Raw genomic sequence first — 13,150 nt, forward strand, 5'->3', positions numbered from 1 at the left:
GATGCAAAGTTAGATGTTTAGTCAAATCGTTGAGCAGGAGAGTGAGTCCAAAGTAATGATAATAATAAGTAAGTAATTTCCTGTCCATCTTGTAATCCCATCAAATGCATTTACAGCTAATTTATACTCATAGAAACATGGCTGTTGTTGGGCTCATCTCATGCTAAAGGGTCAGTTCACCAAAATCATAAGAAAACACATTATCCCTCTTACCCCAAGAATATCTAGCTATGCAGTTTGGATTTAATTGGCAAAGGTTTATACATCTATATATATATATATATATATATATATATATATATATATACATCAGAGATGAAGTGAATCCTTTCGTGCTTAAAGTGAAGAAAAATGACACTGCAGGCAAGTAATTTCCTTGATCACATTTCTAATCCCATGATGAGAACGACTACTGAAGTCAGGAATTCTGTAAAGCCATGCTGACTGAACCTAATATTCTGATTAATAAAAAGGCCAAGTAAAGGGTTTGAGCACAAACATGAACAAGGTGAACATAGTTAACATAGGTGCTATGTCTCCCACATGTTTAAAATATTGCACTAATGTGCAATTGGGCGTAAAATGTCAATTGAAGAAACTTTCATAAGCATGCTATTGATAATTCAAGGCGATTGTTGCTTAATTTGACCCTTTCTGTGTCATATCTCAGTTAACCCAAAACTGATGCAGCAGTGAGGCTTACAGTAATTGGCTCATGTTTTGTTTATCAGGATTGTGACATAACAACTACTGGTTGCAGCCAACAAGATAAAGAAGGGAAGCATGATATTACTGGAACAAAAAGCACACAACACTGACAGATTGCAAAATACCACAGGCACTTAAACTTTAATAAATATTAAACATTAAGTTCTTTTTCATATGTACAGATATTGTACAGAAAGATCCATGGATGCTTTTGCAGCTGCTGAAAGGTTGAGATGTACCAATAATACAAAAATTACAAAAGAAAACAAACTGGCCCCAAAGCTTCTATTTGGATAGAGTTAATACAAACAGGCTTGTTTATTTAATTTAAATTGTTCTACATAAATAAATGCACAAGTGACACCACTTTTAGCAACAGACATAAAAAGCACTGTACTTGACTGACCATAAAAAAAGAAAATGCAATCAATATATTTTCTTGTCTTCACTTATTTTGTTTTCCCACCTGGCTTAGTGAGATATCAAAAATATATCATCAACAATCAGGGAGCACCAAATGTTTGGCAATGTCTCTCAACATGCTGCATCTTAACTTCCTGAAAGATGAGAAACCCCACGTAGTCAGAATGGCGTTTACTTCGGAAAAGGCAACAGTCAAAGTAGTGTAAACTTTGCACAATTCAATTAAACCCAAAGGAACATTGGCCTTACCAATAGGGAATGAGATATATCTGTTGGTGGGGAAAAGAGCTGTAGTCCTGGGCTGTAATTTCATATGGAGATGAAGATTTCTAGGTGGTAGATTGTGTTGCTCCATAAGCGCCAGTAGGGATAATACCATTTTACAAACAACATCATTGATGAATCTGTCACTGTGTGTGGTTTGGAGGGATGAACGCTTGGATTTGTGTAGTGCTGTCCAAACTGGGAAACTGGATTTACAATTCCCATCCCCTCTGTTTCTCATTGTTGTATTAACACAGACGTGGCGATTTGCTTCAAATCTGCTTAAATCTGTACTCTAAAGGGCTTTTTCTTTTTCAAAGTGACTGCTCAAACATTTGGCCACACTATTCTCACAGTCCTGATAGTGATATGACAGAGTTTTCTTTTCTGTGGACAGGCCTAGAAAGCGTCATGGTAGTTCAGAGGGTTTAAAATGTCTGCAAAGATAATGTTCATCTCTATAAGAGAAATGAGAAGGCTTGGTCTATCATGCTGCATGGCCTCTCTTCATCCGGAGGAGAAAGTTCCTCTTCTCCTCCAGAAGCTCCTGGATGCGTTTGTTCTTGGTTCTCTCTCGGAGGTTGACTCGACGCTTTGGGATCAGATTGTTCTGTGAGATGTCGTTGTCTACGCCAGTGACCCTGTTGTATATGACGTCGATGGAGTTGTTCTCCCTGTTCTCCTCTGGTCTTCGCTGAGGTCTGGTGATGGTTGTGATGGCTGGTTTTTCTGTTGTTGGGGTAATGGTGGTAGGAGGCGAGGCTGTGGCAGGGTCTGAGGTTGTTGTGAGCACAGGGATGGTCACAGGGATATACTCAGACAGGTCCAGCCAGGGCGAGGAAGAGAGGTCCGTCATATCTTCACTATTGATAGTTGGGATCAGCATGGTGAGGCCGTCGTCCAGCACCATGGTGTCACTGACCACTCTCACGTCGCTGAACACTGAGATGACATCATCACTGAGAATGGTTCCGCTGGTTACTATGACATCGCCGCTGCTGGTCATTGTGACATCACTATATGGCACGGTTCCACTTGGCATGTTGACCTCTTCAAAATGAGTGGTTCCGGTCTGTCTTGTGAAGTCACCAAAAGTGCTGGGTGTTGTCGTTGAAGTATCATGATACCACAGTGGAGTTTCATCTATATTTGCTGTTTTATTATTGATGTAAGAAGCGTTGATTCTGGACTCAGGCAACATGCCTGCAGCTGTTGCATATTCACTGGTGCTGGATGAGATAGTGGAAGAAAAGTACTCCCTCACTTGTTCTGGAGTTGTATATGGAGTGGGGGCTGTGGTATAATATGAAGGCATTGTTTTAAGTGTTTTCTTTTTTGGGTTACTCTTAGTCTGATTAACTTTGGCCTGAAAGAATGTGGTGTTTTTGGGACCTAGTTTTGGGGTCTTTTGAGGCTTTGTCTTTGTTTGTTTTTTCTTTGTAACTTTTGTCTTTGGCTGAATTTTCTTTTTGGGATTGGCTTTTGGAGGAGCCTCCTTTTTAAGTGTGGGTTTGTGTATTTTCTCTGGAGTCTTCTTTACTGGAGGAGTCTTATTGAGACCGGTCTTTACAGGGGGAATCTTTTTAGGAGTAGTATTTGGCGAAGTATTGTTTGGTGCAATATACTTTTTGGGAGTAGTGTAAGGTGGAGTAGTCTGTTTGGGAGTAATGTTAGGTGGAGCAGTCTTTTTTGGAGTAGTGTTAGGTGGAGTAGTCTTTTTTGGAGTTGTTTTGTCCGGTCCATTTTTGGGGGGATTGCTGTTCGATGGGGTTTTCTTTTTTGAAATATCACTTGTTTTCTTCTTTGGATTGATCTTTGGTGGAACCGCTTTTCTTGTAGTATTTTTTAGTGCAGTATTCTTCTTTGGATTGACCTTTGGTGGAATCACCTTTTTGGAGGTTTTCTTTGGCGGAATCTTTTTGGGCTTTGGTTTTTGTGTAGCGCCTGTTTTTGTACTGCTTTCTGTTGGATTTGTCATTGTTGGACTGGTTGATGCTGGAAGCTGTGTGGCAGTTATAAAAAATGTTGCTGGACTATTTGTAGTGCTCTGTAATTGTGGGTCTGTGTTCACGTCTATGTCTGGGACAGGCAGAGGTAGTGGATGGCCAGTAACACTGGGAGAAGTTGTGATAACTGAGGTCGTTGCCATGGAAAATGTAGTAGGGAGGACAGGAGCACTGGTGGCTGCTGGAGGATGAGTGGTGATCATTTGTGTAGTACTTAGTTGGGAAGCGGTGGAATGAGGAAAAGCAGTAATCGAGGTAGGAGGATGAGTGGTGGTCTGGGGATTGATGTTAGAGGCTGAAATGGTGGTGACGACAGCTCTGGTGGGTCGGATGGTGTTGACGCCTGAGCTGAAGGTGGGTGGAGAAGCACTGAGCAGGATGGATGTGGAAGTGGAGTTGGGTGGAGGCTCTGCAATGGTGACATTGCTGCAGGACTTGCAGCACATGCGCTGGTACTCCGGTAGAGGGCAGTAGCGTTTCAGCACCTCCATACGACAGAACACAGAGCGGTCTCCATGACAACGTCGGCCTGTGGAGGAGAGAATAGAGTGCTGAGACTGGGTGCAGCTAGCGGTAGAGACTATGAAGAGGTGAGTGTTATGTATAAGATTGCTGGAATATATCTTTGTATGTGACAGAATGTGCAATGTGCAACAATAAGTACGTTAGCATTAGTCTTTATGTGTATGTTCGTAGATATAAAAAGTACATGCATACGTGTGAGTGTGTGTGTGTTGGTTTCACACCATGCAGAGTACAGTAGAAAAGCCAGACCATTAGCAGATGATGCAGAAAGGAAGAGGAGGAAAACCCAAACATCAAGAGCAGTCATGAGATTAGTCCAGAGCAACTGAAATGGAAAAAGAAGGGTTGCCAGTCTTGTGTTGTAAATATAACTCTCAGGTCTGAGTTTTTCTCACTTTGATAATTTTTCAGTTGTTAAATTGTAATCCTCAACCACTTGACTTGTACCCTTTTTGTACCATGCCAGTAAACTTAACTGTGTTCTACTGGCAATGTTTGACATTTTATCTGACAAAGGATCTAGCCACTGAACATTCCTGGTGAGAGAAAGATCACACTTTTCAAAACATTTTTATTGATACAACTTTGCTGTTGAGAATGACAGTAACTGAAACAATGAGATGTACCTGCTCAATATATAGATATATTCTTTTCTTAAGAAAAATAATTCAACTGTATCGAAAGTTACAAGTTCACAGTCACTTTGGTAAAACACTTCATTACTTGTAAATTAACCAGTCAATCTGTTTATCGATTGAAAAACAAAAAACATGAAGTACAGAAATGATATTTGCTTTTTAAATGAATTACATAATTCCCATGATGATGTAAAAACTGGAATGGCACATTAAGTGTCATATGAAACATTTACAAAACATTAATAAAATTTCCCTGATAAATCAAAGTGCATATAGACGCAGTGCACGTAGTCCATCTGAATGTTTCTTCAACGTTAGCCAAACGTTAGCCAGCCCCACGCAGCAGGCCAGTGAAGCCACAAAACAGTTACCCATAGTATAGAATATTATAGAAGAAGATAACAGTCATGAACATTATTAAATACAGTCAACACCAATGTTATATACAGTCGCACTGCTAGGTCTGGCTTGGTCTCATACAGTCCAACTCCAGCAGAAGGAAACCTTGGATAGCTCGCTACATAGTCACAACAGAAATAAGTGATCACAATACAATGACAAGTCTGAAGTGTTTTTTTTTTCTAGATGCCATATGTGTCAATACCCTAGGCCCTTTGTAAACCCTTCCCAGTAGTCGGACATTGGTCCAACATCACCTTGGTAGGTTTGATGGTTGGCGGGTGTGAGTTTCTTAAGTTGGTTTGAAGCTGCCTCTATTCCGAGTGAAACTTTGAATGAGTAAAGCCATCTCTTTCACAGATAAATGCCATTACATTCAATCCAAGATAAGGCATTGTTCATGTGGTTAATGTTCATCAACATAAAATGATCATCGGACACTCTCAAATCAAAGTTTATGAGGTATTTCTGTATCTGATCGCAATGTGTAAAAGCCCGAATGATGAAGCTTCCTTACACACAAACACACACACACATGCACACACACACACACAAACACACGCACACACACACACACACACACACACACACACAATCAGACAGACTTTGACTGACAAAACTAGCATATCACATTTAATAACATTTGTTAATTCACTCCTCTAAACACACATGCACACATACACACACACACACACACACACACACACACACACACACACACACACACACACACACACACACACAGAGATACACTAACACACATGCATACAGGTGATGGATGCAAATGTGCATGACAAAACGGGATCCTATCCTTAAAAGAAAACAAGAAGCGACAGTAAACCACTGATCCATCTGAGAGAATGGAGAGGCAACTAACTGACCAAGTCCTGCATAATATAGGTCTAACCCCTTCCCCCCCAAAACACTTTATCTTTATTAAATATTCATCTGTATTTATGTAAAATCAATAAAAAAATACACATAACAGTCAAGGATCTAAGCGATCAATAGCAGTCCAAAGGTTTTAGGCAAATAAGCTACAGCTTATTCATGGTAAAACGTTATTAATATTATTGTTACTCATATAGATTTAGATTTATAGGTATATATAAATACAAATATATTTATAGATGTATTTGTTTAAAGTCTGCAAGCACAAATAAGCTGCATTTATTGAACTTTAGTATAACAGTCAAAGAGAGGATGGCTGATGATGAGGTGAAATGGGAAGCAACCTCAAGCGGTCAGACTACCCTGTTTTTTTGTGTGTGTTTTTTTAATATAGCCTTTCTTCAAGATCCTTCACCTCACAGTTCCCTCCCCCCAAAATCAGAAGGTTTACTTATGTCACTTCCTGTCCCTGTGCTGAGTTCCTGTCAATCTGAGAATGTAACGTAGAATGAGACGCCATTCTCATCCTCCAATGGAACCAGGATGTCAGATGAGCACTTTAGCAAAGATGTCCTCATTGTGACAAGATCACATTCACAATAAAGCTTTCATATTTTTTTTTTAAATCACTTTTTTTTCTATATAGATATTTATATACCTTTTCTGTTTATTTTCACACCTGTTTCTCCCCACAATGACAGTGCGCTACAAAAAGAAAAAAGCGCAGCTGCATCTCAGGAGTGGTAACCCATGACAACACGCAGCTAGCTCGCGCAAAATGTATGGCCGCCAAATGCAGAGTGGGTCCCCTCACACATGAACGGCTCCTCGACACGTCTCAGGAGGTGCCCATGAAAAACCTGTTCGCCTTGCCACTTCGAATCCTTTTCACATCAATTTTTTTGTTGATCTTTTGAGTTTTCGACTGGCCAGCGGTTACAACACAATGCTCCACAAAGGAGAGAGAGATAGAGAGAGAGAGACAGAGCAAGAGAGAACCAACTAGCACACACAGGAGCCAGAGACCTCCCCCCAGTCAGAGCCGTCTCAGACACACAGAGAGAGAGGCAACATCTCCCCCCCCCCCAAAAAAGAGAAGCGAAAGCTTTGCCGCTCGCTCACGGGCGTGGGTACAGGCACGGGCCGTGGGGAAGGTCAGGGGGCCAGCCGGGGCCGGCCCTGCAGAGACAGGAGGACAGAGATGGGCAGGGCCCAGCAGAGGACAAACATGCAGCTGCGGCTGCCGCTGTGGAGGCCAGGCTGGGAACTATAGAGGGAGGTTTTACGTGAGGAGATCTTCGGGTAGTTGGTGTTGGGGCGAGACAGCCACTGGATCAGGATGTTGCCGTTCTTGTTGAGGTCTGACGAGCCCTCTGCAGAGAGGCAAAGGGAGAGAGTAATGCAGCAGTTAAGGTGGGAGGGGTACTCTTTGAATAGTCATTGTGATCACCTTTCCCAGCATCTCCTTTCTACACTGATATCTGGGCCTGTTTTTTTGTTTAAGAATATTTACAATTTATTACAAGTAATTGCTGAGATCTGGCAAGATGGGGGATATTGTCATTCAAATAGGGCAAGAAACACAAGTGTTGTTTAGCCAGATTATCTGAGGAAAAAACTAAACACTTCCAAATAACTTAATTAACATAAGAGTTTATTTAAAATCTATCATTGTTTGACTGCTTGTTCCCATCATACTGAGCTATTTATTGTCCTTTCTTTTAGCAAGATGTTAAAATTGGAGATAGGAATGTTGGCCAAAACTATGAAAGTAAGATCAACATTTTATTAAAGTGAAATTATTGAGACAATTGTCTAAATAAAATAATTTGAGTGACTGGAGGTTCCTTAACACTCACTGGGACATGGATCCATGCGACAGACTCTGATGGTGTCGGGCTTACTGTCCAGACACAGGCCGATGGTGTTGTCCCTGGTGTGGCACAACGCCTGCCTCTGCTGGGTCCCGTTACCACATGACACTGAGCACTGGAGATACAGGACATCACCAACAAGCACTTTAGAACACATCGCTTGGTATTTATGGACATAAATCAGAACAAGCACATTCAATGTACATGATTGTCATGAAATTTAAAAAAAAATCCTTTTCTTTGGTTTACTTTAAGAAGTCACAGTGAAGATTACATCATCGGTTTCTCAGAGACCTTTCAACGCTGCCAAGAATACAGTTATGGGGAAGTCTAATATTTAAACCACTGAGTCACACAAAAATACCAGCTGTTGGGCATACAAAAATATGGTATTGGCGTAGGGTTAAGTATTTTCCCTGCATTTTACCTGCGACCACGGTCCAACTCTCCACTGGGTCGGGCAGGAGTGTCGGTTGCAGGGTCTGCGAGTCTCGGGCCGGTCGTCGTTGCAGTGTTTATTGTGGATGGAGCGTGTGGTGTTGTCATCTGACGGCTGGACACAGCTGACTGAGCGGATTTGCATCCCTGTCTTTCCACATGCTTTGCTGCAGTTCTGCCACTCCCCTGTCACCCAACTGGAGGACACCACGGGGCAGAGAGAGGGAGACAAGAGTTCTGATGGCATTCAAAATGGCAAAATTCTGGAGTAAACAATGAAAAGGAGGAAAAACAAGGCCTGCTGAATGTAGAAACAGCCTAAAGTGGTCTCTATCGCAGTTTAGTTATTTCTATTCAGTTGGTAACATATATAACAATGCATACATGGGTGGGGGGCAGGGCTTTTGGTTGCAGTCTCTGGTGTCTCCTCTAGGTTTCATGTTGGATTTGTTACAGAAGCTCTTATGGACCATCTTACTGTCAACTTTTTTTCTGCATCCGTATCGCAGGTACTGCTTCCCTACAGCACGGGAATGGAGGATTTTACAAATGTAAGCACCAGAGAGATACAGACATTCATTATAGTTGATCTCAGAGACGCAATGGTTTCACAGCAAGTATTTCCTTTGCTGTGCTTTACCTCCGCCGCAGGCCTTAGAGCAGTAGGACCATCTCTTTGGAGCCCACTCATAGGCACTGTCCTCTACCAGCATGTTGTTCTGAATGGCAGAGTCACTGTCCATGTTCATCATGTATTTATAAGACAAATTCACATCCTCATCTCCATGCAATTTCATCTACAAAGAGAAAGAAGTGACAAAACCCAATGAACACTTTCGATAGCTGACATCATTTCATATATATATATATATATATATATATATACAATACAAATTCCACTATTTATATATATATAAATATATATATATATATATATATATATAAATAGTGGAATTTGTATTGTTTGGTGTGGTGTGTCTGACCAAAGTATACACTATTTTCACTATTTCAACATGTACCATGATCAGAATTCCATGTCTGAGAGGGCCAGTGGTCTGAAGTGTCTCCTTGTCGTTGTCATTCTCATATTCCCACTCCACGCCCGTTTCTATCACCGAGCGGGATTCTGGGTAATCGTTTTCCCCGTTCAAGAAGAACAGCCCTGATGCCACATTCTTTACAGCTGTAGATGGGTGAGAATTTTCATTGATTGCACTAGTACCGCACAAGTATACAACACAATACTATATAAACACGCAGGAAAGAAAAACAATATACAAATACCTAAGGTGTGTGAGGTTGCTTTCAGCTCTTGGATCAGTAAGTGTCTCGCACCTCTGGGGATTTCAAGAACTTTGAGGAAACCTAAAATGAAGCAGACACCTGACATCATACAAATGTTACTGTTTCCCGACGCAAAGCCAGCTTTTCAGCTAATCCCATAAAAAGCTCTTATTACTTTCAGCCAAATACCCCTACTCACTAGTTAAAGCCCTTACAGTCTTGACTATTTTCATCCAAAGTAAACATTATACAAATTCTGTGAAATGTCAGTGCTGTAATGTAGGTGTGCTCTGACATCAAAGGCTAGAAAGTATCCGAATAAACATTTGCTCATAGACGTAACTTCTTGCCAGTGCTTGACTGGACATTGCTTCTAATCTTCCTCTAGAGGGCGATGTTTAGCTGAATATAACTAAACGTGCTGTGCACACTGTAAAGGAACACTGGACAACCGCTTTTCCTACTAACCACCATGATAGACAGCTGCTACATCTGATGTCATGTATGTGCTACATTTAGATAAGTATTGTCACTGCCAGTGTGTGTGCTCACCTTGTTTCTTGGCAGTACGCATGATGGTGTCTTTGAAGGTTTTGCAGCTGGAGTTGTCTCCTTCACACACTCCACACTTGTCCTCCTGCTTTGAGGAGCCAACCACACCGTCACAGCCCACTTTCTGTTCATGAGGACATGGAAAGTTGAACACATGCAGATCTGACCACAGCGCAGCAGCTGTTTCGCTCTCTCACACACATAACGCCACTCACCTCACACGCCCCACGCACGCACACACTGTGCGGGTCCTTGTATGAGCAGCGTGTGCCGTCCAGGACCACTCTCTGCATGAAGACCACGTCTCGGGACTCCTTGGATTGGCAATGCAGGTGGCAGCGTTTGTTAGCTATGAAACAAACACAAACACACAAAAATTACCCAATTGGCACATTTGAGAGCCATTTTGATGATTTCATCTTCACAACTAACATGGGATTCTTTTAAAATGTTCTGAATGAGCTATTTGTGAGTCAGTGTGGCGCTCTGTCTCATTGTGTCTGTCTGTGTGACTCATAATACAACTATATGAGCCTCCAGAGACAAAACCTGGCAGTTAATCCCAGTGAGAAAGAACACTTCTATTTCATCACGTTTATTACACATGGACATACTCCAGAGACCTTGTTTTATGGTGCATTGACACTAATAAGCAGGTGGCAGACGTGCTACTGTAGAATTATAATATTTGGATAAAACACGCTTTTCTTAGTCTGAACTGAGCAGAACTGCAGAGGTTAGCAAACTATTAGCTAGCCTGTATTTATAATTAAGATCTGCTGTACATTAGCTGCCAGTTCATTTTTCCAGCTGCTCCCCACCTTTCAACATGAATATACATTTTGTGCGGACGAATAGAAAATAGTAAGCTTAATATTTGAGAGCCTCCCAATGTTTTCAGGAGGTCATTTAATATTTTGCACTTTGTGAAAAAACAGGAGACTATTTGGTTTGTACGGTTTAATAAACAGACCAACGGACAGCGATTGGATGAATCCCTCTAAACAGCTGATTGATCAGCCCAACACACACAGGGCAGCTTTACGTTTCATGTTTCTTTGAGTATATTACAGTGTATCTGTTGACTCAGGAAGACACCTAAATAGAGATAAAAAAAACAACAGTGTGTAAAACGTCTCTAAACAAATACTACAACTTCACCCTCGTAGCAGACACACTCTTTTTCTCTCCGAACACTATCTGAAGCTCAGGAGATGACAGAGCATGGATGGAATTCAATTTCACCTCCCTGTTTTTTCTCTCCTCCTCACACACACACAGACACAAACATTTGTGCTCGCACACTAACACACACTCACGGAAAAGTAATTTGAGACTGAGAAAGCCTTGCTGAAAAATATGGCATTTAGGAATAATAAGAACGGAGAAAAACAATTTAGCAAGGTTCCTCTTAGCGGAGTGTGCGTAGCGTGACCTCCGATTACATATGGAGACAGCTCAGCACTTTACTCTAGGGCTGCCCTTTAGTTGGATGATAATTTAATACCTACCAGAAATGCAGTGACACCTCCACTTAGAGACAGGGTGGTCTGACAACCCCCCCCACACACGCATTTTAAATCATCTCAATAATGTAAAGACGTTTCAGATATTTAGTAAATAACTGTAATAGTTTGTTCATGTGCCAACTGATACATTGATGGAGAAAACGATGTAGGAAGAGAGGGTTAGTGAAGTTCAAATGACATTAGTGGATGGGTGGAGAGAGAAAAGAGTTCAAAGAAGATGGTCGTCAAAGAGATTTCCAAAGAGATGCCGTGGTTTTATGGGAGGGCGTAGTCGTAGCTTAAAGCTGTACTCAGCAGGACAGCCAGATGTCAATGACCTTAACAGAACACCTATATATATGTATATATATATACATATATATATATATATATATATATATATATACATATATATATATAAAACCCAACCAAATTCAAGAATTATGTGTGTTCCTCTTTTTGGATTTCATTCGTATTTACAACTTCCATTGTGCATCATGCCATGTTCTGACAGCCTCTTTATGTGTCTACTTCATCTACTACTTCATCCTCTTTCCATCTGCAGGTGTATACTCACGGTCTGTGTGTTCATAAGCCAGCCAGTGGTGCTTGTCGCTGTGGATTTCAAAGCGGGGGTCCCAAGCGTGGCATTGTTCCTCTCGCGGGTCACTGTAGATATCCTCGCACTCGTTGGTGTTGCACATCTGGAACTGGTGAGTCGCCCCCATGCAGGTACGGCCCCCGTTGGCTGGTCTGAGAGGGTTGCAGTGCACAGAGCCCATTATCATTCAAAACTCAGGCTAGACATGATACATTTAACACTTGCACATAGTATCACCTTCAGAAGACTATGAGAACTTAACTGGCAATAACTCAAGTCGAACTCAGGCTGAATTTAGCACAATTAAGCACAGAAGGACATTTACACACACACACACACACACACACACACACACACACACACACACCCGCACACACAGTTTCATACCTAGGATTGTCACAGTCACGTGTGCGAAAGTGTACTCCTCCACCGCAGGTGTGGGAGCACTGGCCAAACTCACTCCACGTTCCCCAGTTTCCATCTTGCTTTATGATGTCAGGTGTCAACCAGATGCAGTGACCTTTAAAGCAGTGCTGCAATAGGCAAAGAATGCCAGAGAGACAGATGCCATTTGGATACACTGTGCCATCAAACCAGGTCTTTCGACAGAATATATGTTAATGTAAAATAGTGTATAAATACCTTGCCATTCCCGCACATGGTGCCATCAATGGGTGGCCCTTTCTTGGTCTTGCAGAAGAAGGGATTGTCTGGGTGGCTACACCACAGCTGCTTACACGGGTCAAAGGTGCGATACTGCAGGGCACAGAGAGAGAGACTCCTTCTTACAAATAAAAGTCCTATTACACAGCATACTCACTGGGCAACAGTCTGGCCTTCTATAATACAAGTCAACCATCATGAGACAGCTGGAATGAGACTAAACACTGAAAATAAAAATAGAGATGAGAAGAGAAATATCACTACAACAATAACCACAACAGTATTATACCCAACAATAACAACATCAACCCTGCACTGTGTCACTGCACTATACACTACACTCCACTGAGAAACACACAGCCATTCATGCAAACTA

At 41.6% G+C, this 13,150-nt stretch overlaps 1 protein-coding gene across 1 annotated transcript in view; it reads right to left on the reverse strand.

The window, feature by feature from the left end:
• Positions 1–913: 913 nt before the first annotated feature.
• LOC117738063 (A disintegrin and metalloproteinase with thrombospondin motifs 2-like) overlaps positions 914–13,150 on the reverse strand; it is a 112,922-nt gene continuing 100,685 nt past the window's right edge. Inside the window, exons 11-23 of the mRNA XM_034544357.1 lie at positions 12,754–12,867; positions 12,499–12,644; positions 12,088–12,263; positions 10,218–10,351; positions 10,003–10,126; positions 9,451–9,531; positions 9,186–9,349; positions 8,807–8,963; positions 8,551–8,686; positions 8,156–8,363; positions 7,714–7,843; positions 7,141–7,227; positions 914–3,930 (exon numbers count right to left, since the gene is read on the reverse strand). Of these exons, the coding sequence (XP_034400248.1) occupies positions 1,883–3,930; positions 7,141–7,227; positions 7,714–7,843; positions 8,156–8,363; positions 8,551–8,686; positions 8,807–8,963; positions 9,186–9,349; positions 9,451–9,531; positions 10,003–10,126; positions 10,218–10,351; positions 12,088–12,263; positions 12,499–12,644; positions 12,754–12,867 (3,705 nt within the window). The 3' untranslated portion in view covers positions 914–1,882. The remainder of the gene's footprint in view (positions 3,931–7,140; positions 7,228–7,713; positions 7,844–8,155; positions 8,364–8,550; positions 8,687–8,806; positions 8,964–9,185; positions 9,350–9,450; positions 9,532–10,002; positions 10,127–10,217; positions 10,352–12,087; positions 12,264–12,498; positions 12,645–12,753; positions 12,868–13,150) is intronic.

Source organism: Cyclopterus lumpus, chromosome 10, assembly GCF_009769545.1.
Source record: "Cyclopterus lumpus isolate fCycLum1 chromosome 10, fCycLum1.pri, whole genome shotgun sequence".
Classification (NCBI taxonomy): domain Eukaryota; kingdom Metazoa; phylum Chordata; class Actinopteri; order Perciformes; family Cyclopteridae; genus Cyclopterus; species Cyclopterus lumpus.